This window comes from Nelumbo nucifera, chromosome 3 (genome assembly GCF_055504915.1).
Source record: "Nelumbo nucifera cultivar China Antique chromosome 3, China Antique-T2T, whole genome shotgun sequence".
Taxonomy (NCBI): Eukaryota; Viridiplantae; Streptophyta; class Magnoliopsida; order Proteales; family Nelumbonaceae; genus Nelumbo; species Nelumbo nucifera.
In genome coordinates, this window is record NC_142651.1 from 45,067,109 (window position 1) to 45,091,516 (window position 24,408).

At 35.0% G+C, this 24,408-nt stretch overlaps 1 protein-coding gene across 19 annotated transcripts; it reads left to right on the top strand.

Moving 5' to 3' along the window:
• The first annotated feature begins 1,100 nt into the window (after positions 1-1,100).
• LOC104611417 (Pentatricopeptide repeat (PPR-like) superfamily protein) lies at positions 1,101-12,808 on the top strand. Of its 19 annotated transcripts, none has more exons than XM_088902127.1 (6): positions 1,102-1,610; positions 1,956-4,778; positions 7,700-8,423; positions 9,191-9,236; positions 12,238-12,332; positions 12,622-12,808. In XM_088902127.1, the coding sequence occupies exons 1-2, from the start codon at positions 1,303-1,305 to the stop codon at positions 4,057-4,059; spliced, it is 2,412 nt and encodes an 803-aa protein (XP_088758253.1). In that variant the 5' UTR covers positions 1,102-1,302; the 3' UTR covers positions 4,060-4,778; positions 7,700-8,423; positions 9,191-9,236; positions 12,238-12,332; positions 12,622-12,808. The 19 variants fall into 19 exon arrangements, with proteins under 19 accessions (XP_088758260.1, XP_088758253.1, XP_010276738.1 ...); XM_010278436.3 differs by having other exon boundaries at positions 7,700-7,781; XM_088902123.1 differs by having other exon boundaries at positions 7,700-11,757.
• The last annotated feature ends 11,600 nt before the right edge of the window (positions 12,809-24,408 follow it).

Sequence of the window (24,408 nt, forward strand, 5' to 3'; positions counted from 1 at the left end):
CCCGACCCGTAAAATAGTCGGGCTCGGGCTTTTAGGCCCGAGGTCAAGCCCGCGGGCTAAAATACATTCTCAAGCCCGTCCGGGGGTCGGGCCGGTCATGCAACTAACGTTACTCGGAAACCTCCTTGAGAAAGCTTCTCAAAACAAAACAAACCCACCCAATGTGTGCCCCACTTGGTCCTACACGTGTCAATTAGCACTTGCAAATCCACGCCTTGATAAACCCCCTCCTCAATCAGTTCATCTTCTTCTCTCCTCCTGCTTCCTTCCCCCCTGCAAAAGATAGGAACCGTCCATCTTGGAACCGCCTTGTGGCTCCTGATCGTTCCCTCCTGGAACCGATCTCTGATACGTTACAGTGTCAACCCCTTGAGGCTTTCTTGTCTTGTTGATTATCGACCGTCGAGTGCCACGACTATCGACTGCCGCTACGTCTTCTTTGCCTATACCGACTGTCGGCTGCCGCTGAGGGCGTCTTCTTCTTCTTCTTCTCCTTTGTTTTTTATAGAACACGGGAGGCTTGACTTAATTCCAATTTTAACCAAAATATCCAAAATAACCGAAAAAAATTTCAGTTCGATTTAATCGATTTCTATATGTTTCAGTTTCGGTTCAGTTTGCTATCTTGTTAAACCAGTTTTGAAAATTTCAATTTTTTCGATTCGATTTTGAACCGAAAAAAACTGAATGCTCACCCCTAAAAATAAAAACCAGCATTATTCAGAATAAATCCATATCCACACCGTTATAACAACCTTCCAACCTTGCATTTGCATTGGGAATATTCTCAATGCAAGGCAGTAATGGCTGCCCGAGCAGAGTTTGCCCTCACTGAAGTTGATAGTTGCTTAGACTTCTTGAATGCACTTTATTTCAGTTGGAGCTTATTACCGGGCAAGTTGGTATAAATTAGGAAATAAAAAGAAGCTCTTTTAAATTTCTGTTAACATGATCCCTATTCCATGAAATGTAAGACATTTTGTCCAATATCACTCCCGTGCTCAGCACGGGTTACTCCGCTAGTAACACTGTTAAAAAATACATGGCCCCACAATGTATTTGATCACTCGTGTGGAGCATTATCATTCGTTCCACAGCCTGCTAATTCACTGCTATACAGCTAAAGCGTTTATCGTCATGAGCCGCTGCGCTTCAGCCCTCAACGGGCACAAAGTTAAAAATCAAACCTTAAACCCCCGTACTACGTTACGAGCTGCCCCCAAACACCAGTCCGCCGGACGGGAGGGGCTTATCGTCAACTTCAAGGGTGTCTTTTGGACTTCATTCTGCCAAGAATAACCGATGAAAATCTCAAACGCTTCTTCATCTCTCTCGCCATGGCTTCTCCGCTCTTGTGCAAGCCCCAAGTCTATTTGCTTAGCTTCGGCTCTGCATCATCCAATCTTAAGCGGGAAAACTGTGTCGGAAACAAAGAATTCAGAGGAGCAAGGTTCAGAATCCACAGTTGCAAATAAATCAGATGATCTTTCAGAGAAATACACTTCAAGGGCCGTGCTTATAGAGAAACCCAATTCCAAAATTAATTTTCTGGAGCAAACCATTCAAGCAAATCCGGAGAAACCGAATTCGGATGATTCGGATCAATCCAGGTATGTTCAATCATACTAACCTCGTTCACATATTCAGTTAGAGGTTTCCTCCTCTCGTAGTGCTGATGCAATGCTCAATCTCAACCGTGTAATATAGTTTCTCCTGAACAACAAACATGGTACTTTATCGTTTTTCAAAAATTTTAAATGGGCCGAGAACCAGCGAGGTTTTCCTTGAGGTTTGGATGCTTTTGTTGATTTTTATTCATATCCTCTTTTAGTCTAGGAGCCATTCTGGTGTTCGACGCTTAACCTATGCATTTCTCGTACTGAAACGTATTGAGTGATGATTAGGATTCATATTCTCCATAAATCATATTCGATGATATTTTTCTAACTTCATAGGTTCGGGTGGAATGACGAAAAAGCTCGGGATTTGTACAGGGAAGTGCTAGAGAAGGGAATGGATAGTGTTTACTTCACTGGGACTTGTGTGAAACGAGGAAGTATGGTAGAAGATACTCAGTGTAATTTTACTACTTCACCATCTTCTTCATTAGAACATGTAGTTCATGCAGTCTGCTCTCAAGTCTGTCAGTCATACTACCCACAAGCCAATTCAACAGCATTACATGCTCCACTGCATTTGCAAATAGATCCAGCCCTATTGACCCCTGAACAGGCCCTTGCTGTCATTGCCTCAATTGCTGATACTGCTGGCTCCATGGCGACCTTGAGTTTCTTCTACTGGGCAATTAGCTTTGTGAAGTTCCGGCATTTCATGCGCTTGTATATAACTGCGGCTACTTCATTGATGGATCGTGGAAATATGGAGAGAGCTCAAGAAGTCCTGAGGTGTATGGTAAGGAGCTTTTCTGAAGTAGGCAAATTGAAGGAAGCCATTGACATGGTAATTGAGATGCAAAACCAGGGCCTAGCCCCCACTGTCCATACACTGAACTACATCCTTAAGATTGCAGTTGAATCAGGTTGGATGCAGCTTGCTACTGATGTGTTGATGGAAATGTTTGAAAGAGGTGTCTCTCCCAATTCCTGCAGCTTCAAGATAATGATTGAAGCTAATTGCAGGGCAGGAAACATTGCAGAGGCAGAGCGGTGGTTGAATGCAATGTCAGACAAAGGCCTCCTTGTGGACAATGTAACATGTACTTTGATTATTGATGCCTTCTGCAGAAAGGGCCACGCTGGTAAGGTGTTGGGTCTTTTCGAGAAGATGAGTAAGGCAGGATTTTCTGCAAATGTGGTCAACTACACTGCCCTAATCAATGCGTTATGCAAGAGAGGAAGCATCAAGCTAGCCTTTGAAGTCCTAGAGGAAATGAGTAGGAAAGGTTGGAAACCAAATGTCTATACTCACACGGCATTAATTGATGGGCTCTGCAAGAAAGGTTGGACAGACAGGGCATTTAGGCTGTTTTTGAAGCTTGTTCGTAGCAACATTTACAAGCCAAATGTGCACACATACACTGCCATGATAAGTGGGTATTGCAAGGAGAACAAAATGAACCGGGCTGAGATGTTGTTGACAAAGATGCAAGAACAGGGGTTAATTCCAAACACCAATACATACACAACTCTGATTGATGGGCAGTGTAAAGCAGGGAACCTTACTCGGGCAAATGAATTGATGGATAGAATGATACAAGAAGGTTGCAGACCTAATATATTTACTTATAATGCAATCATCCATGGCCTTTGCAAGAATGGGAAGGTTCAAGAGGCTTACAGGCTGTTCCAAACTGGCTTTGGACAAGGACTGCAAGCTGACCGAGTTACATATACCATCCTCATAACTGAGCATTGCAAGCGGTCCTGCATTGAGCAGGCCCTGGAGTTGTTCAATAAGATGATCAAAGAAGGGTGCCATCCTGACATGCATACATACACCACCTTGATTGCAGCATTTTGCCGGCAAAGAAGAATGATAGACAGTGAGAGGCTCTTTAAAGAAGCTCTTGGGCTTGGCTTGGTTCCAACAAAGCAAACTTATACGTCTATGATATGTGGGTACTGCAAGGATGGAAATGCTAACTTGGCCTTGAAGGTCTTTCAGAAGATGATTGAATGCGGTTGTGTAGCTGATTCTTTTACTTATGGTGCTCTAATAAGTGGACTTTGCAAAGAGGCAAAGCTGGAGGAGGCTCGCAGGCTTTATGATGCCATGGTAGACAGGGGACTTTCCCCGTGTGAAGTTACTCGCTTGACAGTAGCTTATGGGTACTGCAAGAGGGATGACTCTGCCAATGCCATGGCTGTCTTGGACAAGCTAGAGAAGAAGCTATGGATTCGAACAGCCAATACCTTAATCAGAAAGCTATGTAGTGAGAAGAATATAGAAATAGCAGCTTTGTTCTTCCATAAATTATTGGATAAAGACTCAAATGTGAACCGTGTAACTTTAGTGGCATTCATGACTGCATGTTATGAAAGCGATAAGTATTCAGTTGCTTCTGAGTTGTCTGAGAGGATCTCTAAAGTGATTGGCTAGCAACCATATTTCAGCTGATAGACATATCTGCACTTTTTTTTTGTTTTTTGAAAAAATCCAGATCCAGCCTTTCCTTTTCATGGCCAGCAAAGTGGCTGCTTCACACTATGGAGTAGTTTCTATTAACAATTTGCCATATGAATAATGCCAACCTACCAAGTGAATAAAGAGATTAAGACATGAGATAGATAGATGCATTAAGCTTGTGTTATTGCAGCTGCTTCATAGACAAGTGTCTTTCTTTTCCCCAGACAGATTTGTGTGAAGCAAATGGCTGAAGCACTAATGGAATGGATGCAATCAGAAATTCTGTCAATGTTGATACCTGGCCAAGTATAGAAAGAGTTTTAAAAGTGGCAATTGGGGTCTTGGTGCAGAAACTCTCCTAACCTCTTGTTTTGATGGTGAAGTTCTTGAAATTTGCTTAGAGTGATGGAGAAGTACCAGGACCAGTATTGAACTAAGATGGCTGGTGTCTTAGAGTTTGATGATGAGGCCAAAATGACTCTGTAGACAAAGTTGTACAAAAGTATGTGCAAGTAATCTTTTGCTAGGTTTTTATGAATTTACTCATGCTGCAGTGGCTTCTCTCATGAAATTCCATGGAGATATCTATAATTGTGCTGCTCATGCTTGATATTGGTGCATTTGTTGTGTTTTTGGAGCCTTGGCATGCTGATATCTTTGAGTTACTAGATATCAAGAAGAACCATTGAGAGGTACATATTCATGGGTAGCTATACTTAATCATATAATAATAGTTTAATATCTACAAAATGGTTGATTTGGTTCTGTTGCCAGTTTAATTTAACACTTTTGCTCTGTGAGCCATAGTCTCCATGCTCATCCATTATATTATAATTCATGCCTGATTTGTTGCACCATTACAGGAAGAATAATGGGCTAGGGATCTATTTTATGCTCTCTAGGATCCTGATATCTTCATGTAAAGACTTAGAAGTGATGGTTCGGTTGTTCTTTTTTTGCCCAATTGAGGCTCATTAATACAAGAATATGTGTATAATTTCCTTCTGATGTTGTAGTAGTTCTGCAAACTTGTGCAGTAGATGTAAGAGAAATTTATGAAATTTGAGAATTGAAATGTTCTATCACATGAACCAGTCCATTTTAGACTTGTACAATTGTTGACTTGTTCCAACAGAGGCTTGGGATTGAATTGTGCTGCCACTAGGTTGAGGAATTTGTGCAGATTTATTGGTTATTTTGTGCAAATTTGTTGGTTAATTGTTTAATTTGGGAGTGGGGACCACAACACACCTGTTGGGACACTTTAGAGTGGTGTTATTAAGTCTTTTATTTAGTTTTTTTTTTGTGTTAGCCACTCTATAAAGTGCATATTGGTGTTTGTACATATTTTTTACTTAAAGTATAAATTACAATAAGAGGGGGGGCGGCCATATTAGATTGCTTTCTTATCCTCTATTCTTTCTCTTCTTCTTCTCTCTTCTCACAAAACCTCTTCTTTTCTTCATCTTTCTCTACAATTTTTGTTTCACATAGTAGATCATTAACAGTTGAAGTTTGAAGTGCTGCCAAGAGAACCACTAGGCTTTACTTTGATAGAAACTAGACAACATATAGTTTATATAAGTGTAGTTGTATATACATGAATGGTTTAAAAGTCTTCACATCTTTAATGGTTTCCCCAGAATGTTGAGTTGCATTGTGCTATTTTTCTCTAAAACTAGAACACTTGCTTCTATTGCAACCATCCAATTGATCATTGTTCCAATCAGTTGATTGGTTTCTAGAAGATGAGCCATTATCTATACAACAGTAGCATCTGAAGGCTGCATCTACATAGTCCTTACAACGGTAAGGTGTCTTTATATGCATAAATCAATGAACTTCAAAAATTAATTGAAACGATTTATACAAAACAACTAACCCATATACATTGAATATGCATGTGTATTGAATTTTCAAAACTTAGGAAGGGTGACTTGTAGGACTCCATCCCTATACAAATAGCAAAACACCCAAGTTCAGTAAATCTGTTACAGAAGAAACATAACATGCAAGCAGAGTGATACAACATATTTAGATATATTGTTATGAAAACTTTTGTATTCATAATTCAAACATGCAACATAGAAATGTAGTAAGATCCTGAAAGGTTCATCAATGGATAAGTGGCTTTAAAGGCAATTTGAGATGTTAATTTGGGTTCTACTAGGAGATCAAACTTTAGCAGGAGCAATACAACAAGGCTACAACTGCAAACTTAATTGCCTGGCTATATTCAAAGTGGAAAGGCACTTCACTAAAACTGGAAAACCTTCAAGATTGTGTTTATTCCACCAAAAATATGTTTATTAAGTTCTGAATAAAGTTTTTATTAGAAGTTGCATTCTGGAACCCATAACCTAGAACAAACACCTTCAATTAGAAATAAACCAAAGAGAAACTAAATTAATTTTTTAGTTGTATTTAAGTGAATGATGCATCTTACCTGTACTTAAAACTAGAAAACTTTAAGCGTTCTGTTTTTTCCATTGAAATTTGTCAAACTTCTACATTGATATTTTTCAATGAGTTGCATCATAGAACCCAGAACCTGGGTTTCACATTTTAGCAGTAAATCCAGGTAATATCCATATAGCCCAAACTTACACTATTATGACAGCCATAGTATGACGATAAGATTCATTTTCACTATTGAGAGACTATTAGCAACTTGGTGGGCAGGGAAAGAGAAAGCGTTATTTCATGCCTACAACATCACATCAAATATATTAATAATGATGAAGCACCTTATAAGATCCTTAATAAATAATTGAATCTCTTAAGTCTCTCATTGCAGGTTGCGAGAGAAAATATTGTATTTTTATTCTAAAACTAGGGTAATTTCCAATTCTATATAGTTTCTAACACCTTAAGAATTTTCTCTTGCTAAAGCTTCTCATAATTCCTTCTTATATTGGCATCATCATTCCACCCCTGATTGCTCACATAAACTCTCCAACTGCACTCAACCTATACAGAGAATTTCAAAAAACCCTAACCAGCCTTTGTATCTGGTTCCACATCCATCTACCACAGCAAGCTACTGATTTTACTCTTCCAAAATTGGTCCATTCTTCTGAGAGCCCTTTGTAACTACTAAGAATTGTTTCATTTCAACAAGGGGGGCTTTAGCTTTTAGTTGCACAAATTCTCATTTTAATCCAACTTTCCTCATCTAATAGCAGTCTTATCTCTATGCAAGATAAATTCAGTACACCGTAATCGCTCCTTCGGATTACCTCATTGAACCTCAAACACTTAAATATTTTTGATAACAGCATTAAAAAACTGACAAAACCAATCACCTTTTGCTCAGAAGACCAAACAAATTTCAATGTGCACCCACTAAGATGGAAACTTGAAAGGTGTGTTTGTACTCCATTGCATAATGAGGAATAGTTTGTTTAGAGAGTAGTACACACAAAGTTGTCAACAGAGGTGTCTTTTTTTTTTTAAAATTATTCTACCCAAATTATTTTTTTGGGGAATATTAAGCATTCCCTATTTCCTTGAATAAATTTAAAAATAAAATGTTTATTTGATTATATCTCAGCGAGAGCATCTAAACATAGTCGATTTTACCATCTCTTGATTATTTGGATGGGTTTTGCAGGTCAAACTTTTCTAACCGTACAAGAAGCCTTCCATTTTCCCTCTACCATTCCCAGCTCAACATTGATCTATCTTGTCAACAGGTAAGTTATCTCTTCTTAATTTTCCACTTCCCTTCTAGTCTTTTATACCTAGTTTGTGGCATAAGAAACATTTCTTGTTTACTCAGTGTAGCAAGGGATGTTGGAGTAATTTTCAAGTGGGTAAAGAGGTCAGCCAATTCTGTGACTGATACTTTGGAAAAGCAGGGGAACCTTCAGGGAAAACCTTTTTTGGGCTGTGTTCTAATTATTGAAATTGATTGGGGCAAACACTCATACTTTGAGTTGTTGATAGTGTATTAACTGCTATTTTTAATGAAAGTTATTGATTCCAATAAAAAAAAGCTGGAGTGCATAGCACCACTGTAAGAGAGCTAAACGTTCTGGTAGATAGATAACATGGACCTCTGCAACTCAAGGGAGAGTAGAAATATGGATGAAGAACTCCATGGGATTTTTTTACCTCCGAACTGTTCCACAGCCTTGCTTCGACTTCCGACGCCGACCACACCTTTCTCCAACAGTCATCCGCGAAGATGTCCAGGCTTCTTGGGATTTTTTCCAATCTTCCACCTGCAACTTTAATCTTTGCCGCTTGAAGGTTTTGCATGCACAAACCTTCCAAGACCCCACCACAGGCCACTGCTATCTTATGGAATATGTGCTCCTCCCAGAGGTTGAAGGGTAAACCCAGAATCTTGATAACTATGGTCTTATGCGAGATATTCAGTTCGTTACAGGAGGGCGACCAATTTTCCACTGCAATCTGGCCAAGTTTTGTTTCAAGGATTCTGCTCACAGTCTGAAGTTCGGCCATGTCAAATATTGCCTTATTCTTTTCAAATGGGATGAGGGTGATTTTCTCTTTTGGCTGAAGCGTCTCCAGTAGGATTTGCAATACTTCTTCCCAATCCTTAACCTCTGTTTTCACTTTCACAACTTTCCTCTTAAACCAGTCCCCATTCCTTCCATCCCATATTATTTTTGAACTCGTATCTGTCGAAAGTACTGTTATTGGAGTAATCTTTTTAGTTTGCTTTCCCAGTTTGGATCTCACTCACCTCCCCAGATTTTCATAAAGTTTTTTTTTTTTTTTTTGTCAACCAATAGTTTGGGCATGTCTATGCTTTACAAGTGCTTTTATCAATTTCAAAATATATAATTTGGAGGCAGAAATCATTTTGGAGGAAGATAGGGTCCATGTGCATATTGGCACTATATTTCATATAAAGTCTCTCAATAATTCCTAAGGGTCTGGCCCCTGTTTTTGTTTTTCCTTGGGGTGAAGTTTCAGTATTGGAAGACTGATGTGTAATGTTTCATACATTCATGTTAGAAGCTGAATCCATCAATATGTTAATAATGAGCATATATCAGTTAATAATTTTCTTTTGTTTGTTTGTCAAATACTAGTTGCTTTTGTTTTTTATTGGTTGTTTCTCTAATTGCAGCCCATGATGACACCATTGTTTATAGTCTGCCAAAGTTTTCCCTCAGGTAGGGGACCTTTTGGATTGGTTTATGTGCTCAATACCCAGTCCATGTGAACATAGACCTGAACAGTTACCATGCATTGACATCTTCCGTGAGTCATATTAGCCATCACCCATATTTTAAATATTTCTAATTTGAAAACTGCCCACAAAGACATGCTTGTTTTGCATGGACAAGAGTTTTTAATCTGAAACTTGCCCAATGAATAGTGAGTGGAGAAGCAAATGCATGGGATCTTTTCAGGACAGATTTCTATCTACAGAAGATGTAGGAATAGCATATTTGTGTTTTGAAGCATTTCTCAGGATAACTAATGCTTTTATTTCTGTTCTGATCTCCTTGACCTACTCTTTTGAAGAATCTTTAGTCCTGGTTTTACCTCATTGATTAACTAGAAGCTTTTTATTACTTTAATAGGTCCCATTGACATGGTTAATAATTAAAAGAAAAGTCTATGCAAGAACATCTTCCTGCTTCTTGTTATCAATAAAAACATAAAAATAAAAATTAAAAAAAATCCTAGAATGACTAAGACACAAACAGTTACAATAGAACAATGAAGCAAATCAGAAATTTCAAGTTTTCAATCAAAGAAGCTAAATATGGATGGTGAAATAGGAATCATGTTGTTGCATCTTATTAACCATCCAAAAGTTTACCTAGGATTGAAAATCATCTCTTGACCTTTTTGGAGGCCTGTAGTTATCCTCATCGTTGTCTAAAACCAAAACCTTGGGTTCAAGATTCCCATGCTTATTGAAAACTTTTCAAGTTAAATTATCACGGGAATGAAGTATCAAGCATTGGTGGTGTATTCAAGATAGCTATGGTGAACTTGTGTCTTTGTATTCAGGATCAGTAGGACAAGGAGACTCATTACAGCTTGAACTACTTGAGGTGCACCAAGGATTTAAACTGGGAAAGCTGCTAAATGTGAGAAATAATAAAGTAGGAGATTCCCACATCTTAGTGAGAGGTTTAGTTGACAACAGCTTGTTAAATTGGCAATAGAGTAACGTACTGATATGAGGAAGTTGGCACATAAATTACAACTTCAATTCCAATGGACAAGAAGCGAAGCGAACGGTTTGAATGATTTTCTATACAAACAAGGGGTAAACAGAACTCAACTGATTTTCTAAAGGGTGGGTCACCAGGGTATGTGACCAAGTGGTCTAGTGTTCTTCTTTACTGTTGTCATAAGGATCAGAGTAAAATGTTTAAGTATGTGATCTGCTCTGAAATAAAAAGGCCTAAATGCAGGTTCAAACCTTGTCCTATTTTTTTTTTCTTTGAAAAATCATAACATAGACCTCAAATCAGATCTCTGAAATAAAAAGGCAGACCTAAATCTTCTCTTCAGTGATTAAGAATCATGGTTGAACTGTTAAAACTAGCTATGCTAGATGATGAAGCCTCTCTGCATATCTCTTGGATATCTCAGATTTAGCATTTCTGTAAACTTGAGAGATTTGGATTCTCAGTGTTTGCAACACAAGCACCTGACCTGTGGTCTCTAGATGTGATTTCACATGTAGGAAGACATCTTGAACTCTTACTGGAGGAAGTTTTCTGCTCTCCAATCACAGGAGTACCCTATGAATCTTTCCGAGTTTTAAGTATGTATAGTTAACAAATCCTACAGCCGATGTGTCTATCTATGTTCTCAACTTTCTTACTGGACTGTAAACTCTAAAAGTTCCAGCGTCTAGATTTGACTTGAATCACATATCCCTTGTAGTCGAGTGACTTCACTTTGCAAATTCATCCCTAATAGGGAATGCCTTCAATCTCCTACTAAATCCTCCTTGGTCCCTGTACCAAGGGGAAACCCTACAACATGATAGCAAAAATCTTCAGTCAGAACTGCAGTTTCAGATTAACCCAGAAATCTGCTCATATGTCTCAGCATGCGAATTTCTGTCAAACTCAATTTTTGGGCTGTTTTCTGTTTACACAAAGCACAACTTCAATATTTCATGAGCATGTTAATGATGTTGATCATCAACCATTTGCAGTTTCCTTTCAGGAAACAGTGGCTCCAATTGTCCTATAAGTGAAATTTAAGTGGCAAAGATTGGAAGAAATGTGATTATTTTGGTCATGAAGAAAAGTCAAATAGAACTTCAATTATTGGTAGAAACCTAAGGCATTTCATCTCTCTGGCATTTCTAGGTAATAAGTTCTTTGGTTTTAAGTAGATGAATCAGAAGGCCCATGCAAGATAGTGGCAATCAGATGAAAATGTCTCACCAGAGTAGGAGGCAGATTAAAATGAACAAGAATAGGGCAGCTCTATAAAATGAATCAGATCAAGGCAGATCCGAAGCGGAGATGGGGCGGATCTGTAAAATGAACCACCGAATTTCACAGTTAGTTAAATAAAAAATGAGGAGGAGCAAGAAGAGTGGTAGCCGATTTAGAAGGAGGAGGAGGAGGAGGAGAAAGATGGTCGTCAGCTGTCTTACTTCACCGGAGATGGGGTTGACAGTGGCAGTGGCAGCGGCTAGTATGAACATTGGAGGTATTATTCCTTTACACAACTTTGGTGGATCGTAGGTTGTAATTGAGGGGTTTTTTGTCATAAAAAATTAGGAACGTAAATAGTGGAATGGGAATCGCATTCCAGAGTCCTAATCCCTGGAACCAAACAGACCCTCATTCTTCTCCTTAATTATTTGTTTTGCTTCAACAAAAAAAAAGGAAGAAATACTACAAAATATGATTGAATTGCTTTTATCCAATCAAAAATAAAGTGAGTGAAAGGCATGGATGGACCACTCAATCTTGTCATCCCATGGATTAGATCATCAGGAGTCCTGAAATTCAAGTTTAAGATTTGTATTCAAACTAAGCAAACAAATGAATCAGTTAACCATTATAAACTCAAATGATTCCATTTGACCACGCTTCATGTTTTGTTACAGGTTTTGTGTGTTGATGAGTAACAAGTTCTATGTGTTGGTGGGTCCCAAACTAAGCAAACCAATGATTTTTTGTACAGGTTCTATGCGTTGGTGGATCCCACATATCTATTTTTTATATGATTTGTGTGTTGGAGGGACCCACATATCCATTTTGTATAAATTTTATATGTCGGTAAGGCGCACATATCTTTATTGTTTAGGTTTTTGTATTGACGGCCATGCATTTGCATATCTAGATATGTTCTTGATTTATATGTATTTTGACTCTAGATTACCTTAAAACAAATTTCTTAAGTTCTCTAGATATCTTTAACTAGTTTTTAAACATATAAATCTTAGGTGTTTGTAAAATGTCTTGTTTTAGTATTTCTTATTTCAATATATATATATATATATATATATATATATATATATATATCATGCACAATCTAATTTTTATATTTGTTTTCCTTGTTTTTCAGGTTGAACCAATACAAGAATGATAGAAGGCATTGCTGAAGATACTGAAGATACAATTTTTATTTTTTGTGATTTATTAGTATATGTAATAAAGAATTTTGTACCTTTTTCTATATTATCAATGTATAGAACTCACATTTAAGATGTATTTTTGTTTTTAATTAATATATTAGTTTTTATTAAATTTTATTTGAAATTTAGGTGTGATGTTATATGTGTTAATCAGGTTGGATAAATTGCAAATATGTCTCAGTTTATCAGGTTGGATAAATTACAAATTGTCTCAACAAATTGAACAAGTTTTAGCGGCGGGCATATCCGTTGCTAAATATCTGCATCTACTTTTTAGCGGCGCTATATATCTGCCGCTAAAATACAAGAGTTTTTTTTTTTTTTTTTTTCCAGCGGCGGTTTTCGTGTATGCACTGCCGCTATAACCTACATCGACGGTACATAGCAGAGGAAATGTAAGTCTTTGTGTGGTTATAATTTTGACGTTCCTTCATGAGACTACATTTTTTCAAGATAAATACTTTAAATGATATATTTACCACCATAATTTTCTAATACATACATGGACATGGTATTATTAACATGCCTTTATGGAGAAAATAAGCTGACCCTTCTGTACAAAAATGGTTTATTTAGAAGACCCCTTTTAACAACTCAACATCCAATTTAGACAAAAATCAATTCATTGCCTTCTTTCTTTACACTCAATGTAAGTAGTTTTGCGTTCGCCAAGAATTTTTCTCTATTATGGTTTATTGCTCAGCCTGTCGAGCTCCATTAATCTTTTATAATTATTATACATACATACATACATAATACAATGATAACAAGTTAATATGTCACATACATATATAAAACCATTATAACCTTCTTTAGTGGTTAACATGCATACATGATATAATGGCATCAAAGAAAAAAATTGCAAATTAGAGTCTCTTTAAATATCTGTATACATAATATAATGGTATCAAGAATATATAAGACCATATAACCTTCTAACTTTGCAAATTTAGAGTCTCTTATAATTTTGGCATTCCTTTTTGAAATTATACAATTTTTTTAAATAAATATATTTAACATCATTTAGCTTCTAATAGATACACGGACATCTAAGGCAACAACGCCAAGTGATTAATTTAAAGCAATGGATGATAATCAGCCATGCCAATTTAGGGGTGCCAATTGGACTGAATTTGCTCCAATCCGATCTAGTTTAATGTGAGCCCATTATAAATGGACCAGGTCCAATCCAATCCAATGAATGTTTTGGATCAATTTGGACTGGTCCAATTTAATGTCTGGATTGTCCAATATATTTAAATTAATTTTGAATTAGATTGGTTTTAATCCAAACTCGGTCTATCGATACATATATTCTTATCTTATATCAATGGACCAGATATTGGCTTAGTTCAACCTAATCTTTGTTATGGACAGATCGGGTCCAATCCAATCCAATAAATATTTTGGGCCGGATCGATTCAATTCAATATCTCTTTGTTGGTCCTTCCAGTCCATTCAAATTGATTTTGGACTGGACGGGATCCAATCCAAAGCCGGTCCATTGACACCCTTACATGCCATGAGCCAACTGGTGTAAAAAAACCCATCTTTTTAATGTAAGATTGATGCTACAGAAATTGGTAAAGGATAGAGGAAATCCAGAGCAAATACTCTAAGAGAGCCGGTTTCAACAATTGCAAATTGGACTAAAATTTATGTACGCTATTACAGTATTACTATTAATATTTTCCCAAGACATTTCCAAAAGCCATTTGTTGCTATATTTATAGGTAACAAATAGTTAAGACCTGTATAGGGTCTTAATGATGGTTTTGAAAACCGGAGGAAATGGAACCTCTTTGACCATTGGTTCTTGGGTCAAACAGTCCGACCATTCAGTCTGAGTTCTAACAAATAATTTTTGAATCCAAAACCAGACCAGGAACCGTGACCAGTTCCAGAGTCAAATGGACCGACTGTTTGGTCCAGTCTGGTTTCAAAACTATGGTCCTAATAGAAGGTCAAGTATAGACTATATATGATTGATCATATGCTGGTGACAATATAATTTCAGCTTCAGCAATCAAGGAGCTCATAATTTTCTTTTATAACTCATTCATTACAAGATAAATTAATAAGTGATTCAGTTCAGCCATTTTAATTATTATCATACAATCCTTAAAACTTATTGAGGATCCCTTGTGTAATAATCATATCAGTAGGGGTGAGCATTCGGTTTATTCGGTTAAAAACCGAATTGAATAAACTAATTTTTTTAAAACCAAAATAAAAAATAAAAATCAAATTGAAACCGAATTATAATAAAACTGAAATAATCGAACTGAAATTTTTAATTCAGTTTTTGGTTATTTTAGTTAAAAACTGAATTTAATTAATATATAATATTATATATTATAACCTATAATATATATACATTATTATAATATTTATTGTGAAATTTAATTTCATTATAATACATTATATATAATATATTAATATATAAATATATATCATATTATATATTAAATATTATATAATGAATTTTAATTAATTTGGTTTTTCCGATTAACCAAATTTTTAAATCTAAAAATCGAAACCAAAAACCGAAATACCCAAAATTCGAAAAAATCAAACCGAAAAAACCAAAACAGGGTGGTATTTTGACTATGGAGCCTCTCTGAATCATTTCATTCTCATATCTAAGAACACTCATAGTTCACCTAATTGTCAACAAGCTAACTATAGTGTGATTGATCGACGCTATGGTATCAGAGAAAATGTTGTGAAGAGAGTAAAGAATATCATAGCAAAGAAAATGATGAAGAGGAGAAGAATACACTGTACACATTTATAGGGTTTGATGCCTCTCTACCAAATTCAACTATTTCTATATCTAAATCAATCATTACATCCCTAGGTAGAAAGTAATATTTATATTGTTGAACAAGGGTTTACAATTGTTGACACCATAATTTATGTAGAATTAACCAAAATATCACTGTACAGACATTGTATGGACAAATTTCGCAATCTAAGTTGGTGCACCGGACCCTAGCTGGGCTGCCTTACCTCCTAGGCCTCCATTACCTTTTTCAACAAGGGTTTGTAGGATTTGTCTCTTAATTTGACCCATCCCGTGGGGGTTTAACCCTGCCATGCTCAGGTCGGCCCAGATTTTTTTTAATCACTGATTGGGTTGGGAGCAAAACTTCATACATACATTATGAAAATGGGGATGGGGTTGGGATTTTTAGCCCTCTTGGGGTCAGAAACGGGGCACGCAAAACCCAACCTTGCCCCACCCCATTGCCATTCCTATGTATTTCCGCCTTGATTCACTTGTCTCGATGAAAATGTTCATTCATCCAAGAGTTTAGATTTGCTTCCAACAAAAATCTCAACAGTCCTAATAGGACACTGTAGCCCTACATTGGTAACATCTCCCTATATATGAATGAGAAGGGAGATGTTACCAATGTGCGGTAGTAGTGGCTTTTGGGAAGGTGTTGGGAGTGTTTTGTTGGTGCAACTTACAATTACCAATGGGGGATTATTGTTTAAATATTATGAATCCCATCATGATACTTGGATAAATTTGGAATGGATATTAGTTGAGCATACAAATATCATATACTAGTGGAGACCCATGTGATGCATAGGATTTGTCAAGGGAATGTGAAACAATAAAACCTGATAACTATTATAATTAAGGAAGGAACGGAATATTGTTTCCATATTATCTTTTAGTGTTTTATTTTATTTATTTTACTTCATTAATGATTAAATGTTACATTTTTTTGTAAATATTACTTAAATATTAGTAAATATATAAAATTAGGTTGTAGTCATAATTAAATTAATCTAAACTTGAGCTCAAGGTTTAAGACTTTGAGTTGGGTTTGAGTTAATCCTCAACCTAACCCAACTCGTCTAATTGCACCCTAAGAGCAATGTGGAATTCGTGATTGGATTGAATCAAATCAAGTACAATCCATGCATGCATTATTTTTGGGTTTTTAACTAAAAATTAAAACTATTGAAGTTAAAAGAGATATGGGGGATGGGTACCCCCATTGTGTAGCCCAATGAACCAACAAAATTAAAGATCTTGTGCTAGATTTGATAGTGTATTAGCAGTTTTTAAGGCTGCCTGGCCTAGCCCAATCCACACCTCAAGCATAATAATATTTGTTTAGGCTTGGGAACAAGATAGGCTTGTTTGTATTACTTATAAAACTATGACTTTTTTTTTGTATTTTTATTTAATTTTTGTTTATTATAAAAATATATAAAAATTTCTATCCATATATTAATATAAATTTTGTTATCTAAATATTATATAATAATATTTACCATATAACTTCTTGGTCGAGCTTGGACGTTGCCTGCTAGGGTTGTTAATGGACTCTGAAAACCCAATATCTGATTCAACTCCAAATGCAATTATCCTAAATTTGGATGTTAGAACTTGTCTTTGATTACTAATTAGATCGGATGTGGATTTAACCCCATTCAATCTGATTAAAATCCAAGTCCAATAAAAAAATATTATTTTGTGTATATACGTAGTATAATTATGCATATGCATATATATTTTGTATAGTTATACAAAGTTAATAATTGATAAATTTAATATTTAATATTTATATATGTTTATTATGCATATTCTTTAAATAATTAGTTATTTAGACTTTAAAATTTTTGGTCATTTTAAACACAATAAGATGGTTATGGATTAAGTTCAAATCAGATTTGAAATCTGACATAATAATGATAAGTAGATGCTTATGCAACTAGATCTGATTTGAACTCGATCCATTTACAACCCTATTGCTAGCATTATGTGTGGGCTTGGTGTAGATCCGAGTCAGAGCTAGATTAGAAGAAAATAGTTGCTTGAGCTTGGGAATTTTTAGGTCTAGCAAGGTTGGGCTAAGTTATAAATCGTCATCCTTAAGTAGGATTCTTATGACATTTCTAATTGGGCCATTATTAATTTTATTATTTTAATTAATTTTTATATGGAATGCAAAATGATTTGTTTTATTCCTTTTGATATTTCTCTTACATTTTATTATTAATTTTAATTATCCTATTAATATCTGTTATTTTTAAATAGAACTCAAATGTATTTTAATTTTTAAGTTATGAACTATTAAATTTTATTAATTTTTAATAGTTGCTAGATAAAAATTTGCTAAGATTTAATATTTTTATTAACTTTAGTAATTATCTACTAATTTTAGTTATTAGGTTTCAAATTATAATTTTCTAACAATTAGCCAATTAAATAGAATTTGATTATGAAACAAGTAAATGGAATTTGGATGAGAGTAAAATTCTCTGTCTCTCTTTGGAATATAATAGGCTAATAATAGAAATGGTGTACATAATGGAATTCTCTCTCATTATTTTTAGGTGATTTAACTATTTATGATATTTTTATTAATTATTTTTTAAAATTTTATTTGTTTACAGGCTAGGTTGGGCCCATGCTAGTCTTGAAGTATTAGGCCCAAGTTTGGACTTGAAATTTGTGGGCTTGATGTGGGCCCTGGGCCTAGGCTAGATTGAAGTGATTTTATTAGATTAATGAGAGGAAAGTGAATAAAATAAAAATAAAAAGGAAAAGAAATTGAAAAATTCTAAGCAATTTAATGAAATAATTGAGAGGAAAGAGAATTAGTGGAGTAATTAATTGAAGGATAGAGAGTTAATGGAATGATTAATGAGGAGAGATAATCAAATTAAAGGAGTTGATGAGAAAGAGAAGAGAGAGTTAATAGTAAATTAATGAGAGATGAAAGTGTTCAAAGACTTAAAGTTGTTGGCTACTTGAGTTATTTTTTTTTTTCAATTTGAAAAATAAAAATTAAAAAAAACCACAAAATAGATTAATGAAAGGAGGAAAGTAGGGATTACAACGGGCTGGGTTTGGAGAGGGTTTTGTAAATTCTAGACCCTACTGGCCTCCTTAAACCTCCCAATCCATACCTGCCTCAAAATAAACTTATAGCGGGTTGGATTTTGAGAATCCAAACACGCCCCACATATGAAAATGCAAAGAAGAAACAAGCAACAAAATTTCTAATTATTTGATTATGACATATAAAAAACACATAAACTATCAATTATACTTCACATAAAATTCAAAATATTATTAAATTTAACACTTATACATAAAGTTTATATGCTTTCCAACAATATTTGGGTCAAAAAGGATTAAATTTATTCTAATAGGATACTACCATCCTAAAACCATGTTTAACTTAAAGGAAAAGGAAATGAAAGGCAGGAACCCATACAAGGTTTGTAAAGGTTCCATGCCTGTCCCTTCCTTTCCCTACTATTTCCTTCAAACCAAACACAACCTAAGGAAAGGCTGCAAGGCGGTTTTTTTAATATTGTCAAATGCATCATTGTATCAAAATCCCCCTGAATAATCACAGTATGGTACCTTACGACAATATGCCATAACTCTACGGTTTCATAAAGTAATTACTTCTCCCTACCTTTGCTACACTTGGCATCATGGTCTCGTGCATTAACTCCACCACCTTAATATGATCTTTCATCAGTCTCTCCCTAGCTAGCTACTCTGCCTGCTGGTTCTTGTTCTCTCTAGCTCGTTCAAAGATGATGGACAGCCACGGTTCCGAGCAAGAGATGATGGTTGTACCACCGTTCAGTTCCGAGGGGCAGAATGATCAGGGGACGAGGCTTCAGCGAACATCGCAGGTGAAGTGGAAAGAGGCAGCGAGGATGGAAAAGAATCGGATGAAGGTCGTGGCGAAGTCGTTTCTTCGCAGCAATATTAATCCACCTGACGTCAATGCAAATGGAAGGTTGGCGACGAAGAAGAAATCACTGAAACGGAGGATAAGAAAGGAACCAGTGACCGAAGGGAGTGAGAGGGTAATCGTGGCAACACCGTTGAGAGCTGCAGTGCCGTCAGCGCCACCGACGACGATGGTGGATTTGCATGGCTACAACCCAATACAACTTATTCATCATGGTATCAAGTCCGTCGTAGTGGTGGCGGGGCCAAACAGCGGTGTGCCTGAAGGTTGGCTCATCGAGTACAGAGCCCGTGATTCAGTCAAGAGGATCGATACGGTAAGCTAATATATGTATCTAATTTATATTTTCGAGCTGAAACAAACAAAGGAAAGAAGGGAATGAAAGTGAAGAAATTGTCAAATCTATATACTGTAACTGTTTAAATTATGAAACGTATGGTAATAGGGTTTTTGGGATCCTTGCGAGAGAATGAGAGATTAATGGGTTGGCTGTTATTACCTTATTGGGAGTGATGATTGTATAGACTGATAAGGTCCTAAGCCATGGAAATAACAACTTGAATAAGGGAATATAAGAAGTAATGTAGGTGATGAGTTGATGATAGATCGTGACTCTCGGTTCCTAGACAAATCATGTACTTAATTGCCTATTAGTAAGTAGATCATCTTCCATGATATACCATTTAATGGTTACAGATTAATTAAAAATTTCAAGTCAACCAACTAAACCAATGTAAGTATCGTCTTAATCTTAGCCTAATCTAATTAATTTGAATTGATTGTGTTTTTGAAGGCCCATCTGATTTGAATTAATGGAATGCATTAGTAATGAAGCTCTACAACTTAATATAACTTGTTACTCATATATAGGACTAACCTCAAAAGCATTTTTGAAAGTTTTTGTACATTGATACAAGGTGAGGATAGATTTGTTCATTTTATTCATACGTGTGTGTTGTGTTGGACTACAATGGTAACCAATCAGGTGGTATTCGTGGAAGGAGCTTGATTGGTCAAAGCTCTTCTGGTATCATAGATTTCCTTGTATTTATGTTTATATTTACTTATTAAAAAGTATGAATGAGGTCTTAAATTTTTGAACTTTTTCTAAACTAAAATCCCCTTCTTATTGAATTAATTTGGTTTATCTCTATTGTTAGAGTAGTAAAAGTAATTTAAATACTATTTTTCACTTCATTCAATTCTCCCTTTCTAAGTCCCATATTTAAAGTTTAATTCCTATTCTCCATTTCTCAATCATGCCTTATTAGCCATAACTTTAAAGAGTATAGATGATTAGATTTGTAATGGTTAATGAAGCATGGGTTTATAATGGTTTTTGACCATTTGTAACAATTGAATCTCAGTTTGTAATGGTTGGATTTGTAAAAACTAAGTATGGTTTTTAATGGTAAATGTGAATTTATATCAGATTCTAATGTTTGTGTAGGATTTGTAACAATTAAATATGGTTTGTAATGATTGAGTATATAAGCCTATGGCCTTGCACGTAAAAGTTTGTAAGAGTTGAGTATCAATTTGCTGTAGTCAAATATTGATCAATATACACCGATATGGACCACATGCACCAACATGGACATGATATGTGGTAGATATGGTAGATTTTTTTTTTTTTTCAAAATCTGTATTTTCCTAGCCGCACCATGTCTAAAACTCATATATATTAATACTTTAAACATTGACTATTGTCTTTGTCCAGTTATTAGTAAATGTAAATATGCTTTTTAAGTCTTAATTAATTTTAGATGATGATGATTATGATAGTAATACTATGAATCCAAAATTTTCTACATATAATTTTTTGTACTTTTATGTATATAAAAATATTTTGTATTTATCATACTTATTTTGTTTAATATACCAAATATAAAATATTAGCAATGTGTCCAAATATTTTCTACAAAGTTTCTATATTTTTTCTAACTTTTTATATTTATATTTTTAATTATTATTATTTAATTATAGCATGAAGGGTTGATACATTTGACCTGACAGGTTGAATGTGTTGACCCACCACCAAAAGTAAAAAAAAGATTTCATTTTTGGGTCGGTTTAAAATTTTGCATTTGATTTCCATCATCGATAAAAGTAATTTTCGTTTATCACTTTATTTTTTAATATGATTAATACAAAATATTAGAAATATGACCATTTTTCTATGTTATATTTTTTGTATTTATTTTTATTTTTAAAATTTTATTATTTAACTATAACATCATGGATTGACTCATTAGACCTGGATGGTTGAATTACTTACTTGCCACATGACAAAAGATACTTTTAGTTTTGTATTGGTTTTAAAAAAATGGGTATTATATTGCAAAATATAAGAATGAGAGTTAATTAAATAAGGTGAAAATTAGCAAATTAAATTATATTTTCTGCCCCCTCACAATCAGAGTGAGACTATATTAAAAAATAAGGGGATTTTGGCAAGGAAACCTTTCTCAAGCTCATTTGTATTTTTAATAATGGTATAGAGATAGATACAAATTTAACTTGATCCAGTGGTTTGTAATTATTTATTTAGTTTTTGTTAGATAATAAATGTTAGTAGATTTTATGGTACAAACACTTTTGGTATTGATATTGAAAAATGGTCCTCAAGTTACAAATATTGTAATATGACTACCATAACGTTGCGCCTTGTGTTTTTACAGTATTGACGTTTTAATGTTGCACCTTGACATAGTCTGAGGTACATGATACATCTCACATGGTATTAGTATCATATGTTTCTATACCAATGGATTTTTCAAAAATAATGTCAATTATTATGTAAGTGTGAATTTTTTTCCTTTAAATTGTTACTTTAGAATTATTATTTTTTTATCATTTTTGTGCAGTTTTACTATGATCCAATAAAATGGAAGAGATTTCGGTCATTATTGGGCGTCCATAGATATTTGGCAACAGGACTCGTCAAAAAACATGATTGGAAATCAAAGCCTTCAAAACAGTGAGTTGAAGGAAATGGCTTGTGAAGATTTTAGGCTCTTTTTGCTTTTCGGTAAGTTATTTGGGTAAATGCATTTACCTTGGTAAGTATTTTTTAGGAAAGATTTATCTAGGTAAGTGCATTTGCCCGTGTTCTTTTATTTCCCATATAAATAAGGCAATGACCATTTTAGCCATAAAAATTCAATATTAAAAGGGGCATTTTTGTCTAATTCAAGTGTTGGCAACTTTCTCCCAAGTAGTAAAGTTATTTATTCACCTAGAAGATGGGTATCACTTAACCAACTAGAAAAATAAACATTCCTTGGATAAATCTGAAAAAAAAGAACATAGATTTCTTGAAAATTTCATTGACCAACTTTCCCCTTTCTCAAAATCCAGAAAAGCAAGAAGCATGAAAACCTTATTCCCGTTAGCCAAATGAAATGGTTGTGAAGTGGGCTGTAGAACCAATGATAATGCACCACACCAACCATAAATTATCATTGATTTCACAGCTATTGAATTCAGCTAGTCCTGTTTTCGCATGACATCCGACCAAACATCAGGAACATCTCCCTTAGCTGTTCCCAATGTGCAGCTGGATGCCAGTGCTAATGCTGTCAGTGAGTTGGTTGGGTTAGGGCATGTAAGGTCAACCCATGCCCATCCCTGAAATGGGCCAAAGGCCTAATCTCGGACTAAATCGGAACTGAAGCCTGATTTACCCTGCTTAAGCCAAGCCCAGCCTAAATTGAATTTCAACACACTCGAGTGTTTTTTTTTTCTTTTTTTTTTTTTTTTGCAATTCAACATATTCAAGTTGGGATGGGTCAGGTTACTCATCCAAGCTTGGATTGGGCTGCCCGAGTAAGTAATACCCCTAATCATTCATATGGATTGTTGAACGGATTAATTGGATATCAAAATGTTATCAAGGCCATGTTATTGAAATCCATTATTAAAATATGTTCATATTTTTTTTTGTTTAAGCATTTTCTTAGAATTTTTCATACATATTATTTTTGTTTGTACTTCCATTTTGTTGTTTAAGACTCCATGACTGTTGTAGGTCAAAAATAGAGTAATATTAAACAAAACTGATGAAAAATTTGCATTTGTTCCCTGCCACACAAATCCCAATTGTGGCTCAGTTTGAAAGAAATATAAATACAAATCTGTATAGTATAAATAGATACAAAATATATATAAAGTTTTGCATTCTATATATTTATATTTATATTCCTTCCAAACCGAGTCTTAGGAACATCTCCGTATGACAAGTATTGAAAGTGTTTCCAATGGATAGGTGGGATATGCTGTTGGGTGCACTTTATGGGAAAACCAATCCAAACCTGAAAATTGTGGGTATCAGGTCACGGCCTACCATGTGGAAGGTATCTTAATATATTGATCGAATGTCAAATACAAAAATATGTTATATGATGATTGAAAAAGTTTATTTCATCTAATGTTTCTTCTTTTAAATTGTTGACAGCAACAATATTGATCTTTTATGGGCTACTAGTAAAATTAGGCAACCATGATTGAAAGATCACATCCAAACAAAGATGTGATAGTCTTTAGAAAAGAGTTTTATGCACATGTCTAACATACAAGAATTTAATGAACCATGGCCAAAATTCAAAATCATTGTTAAAAGAAGAATCAATTTTTGTTCATCTTTATTTATAGAAAATTCCTATTCTACTCTTAGGGTCCATTTGGTTCATAGTCGGAATTGGAATCGGAATCAAAATCCTCTGAAATTGGAATCAAAATCTTCCGGAATTAGAATCAGAATGGGCTATTTCCATAGTTTGTTTGGTTCAGATAGGAATGAGAATGAAAATTAAAATCAACAGGAATGGGATTTCATTCCCAAGAGAGGGGCAAGAAATGCCCATTCCCTCAAATGGAGGAATGCCATCCCAGCAAGAATGGGAATGGAGTTCTGATTCCATCCAACCAAACAGTTAAAATCGGAATAGCCATTTTGATTCCAATTCTAGACCC

What these genes read in the sequence shown, in the direction of transcription:
- LOC104611417 (XM_088902120.1), top strand. Translation starts at nt 1,303, where the DNA reads ATGAAAATCTCAAACGCTTCTTCATCTCTCTCGCCATGGCTTCTCCGC. An exon ending in GATGATTCGGATCAATCCAG is followed by an intron (nt 1,611 to 1,955) that starts GTATGTTCAATC and finishes CTAACTTCATAG; the next exon opens with GTTCGGGTGGAATGACGAAA.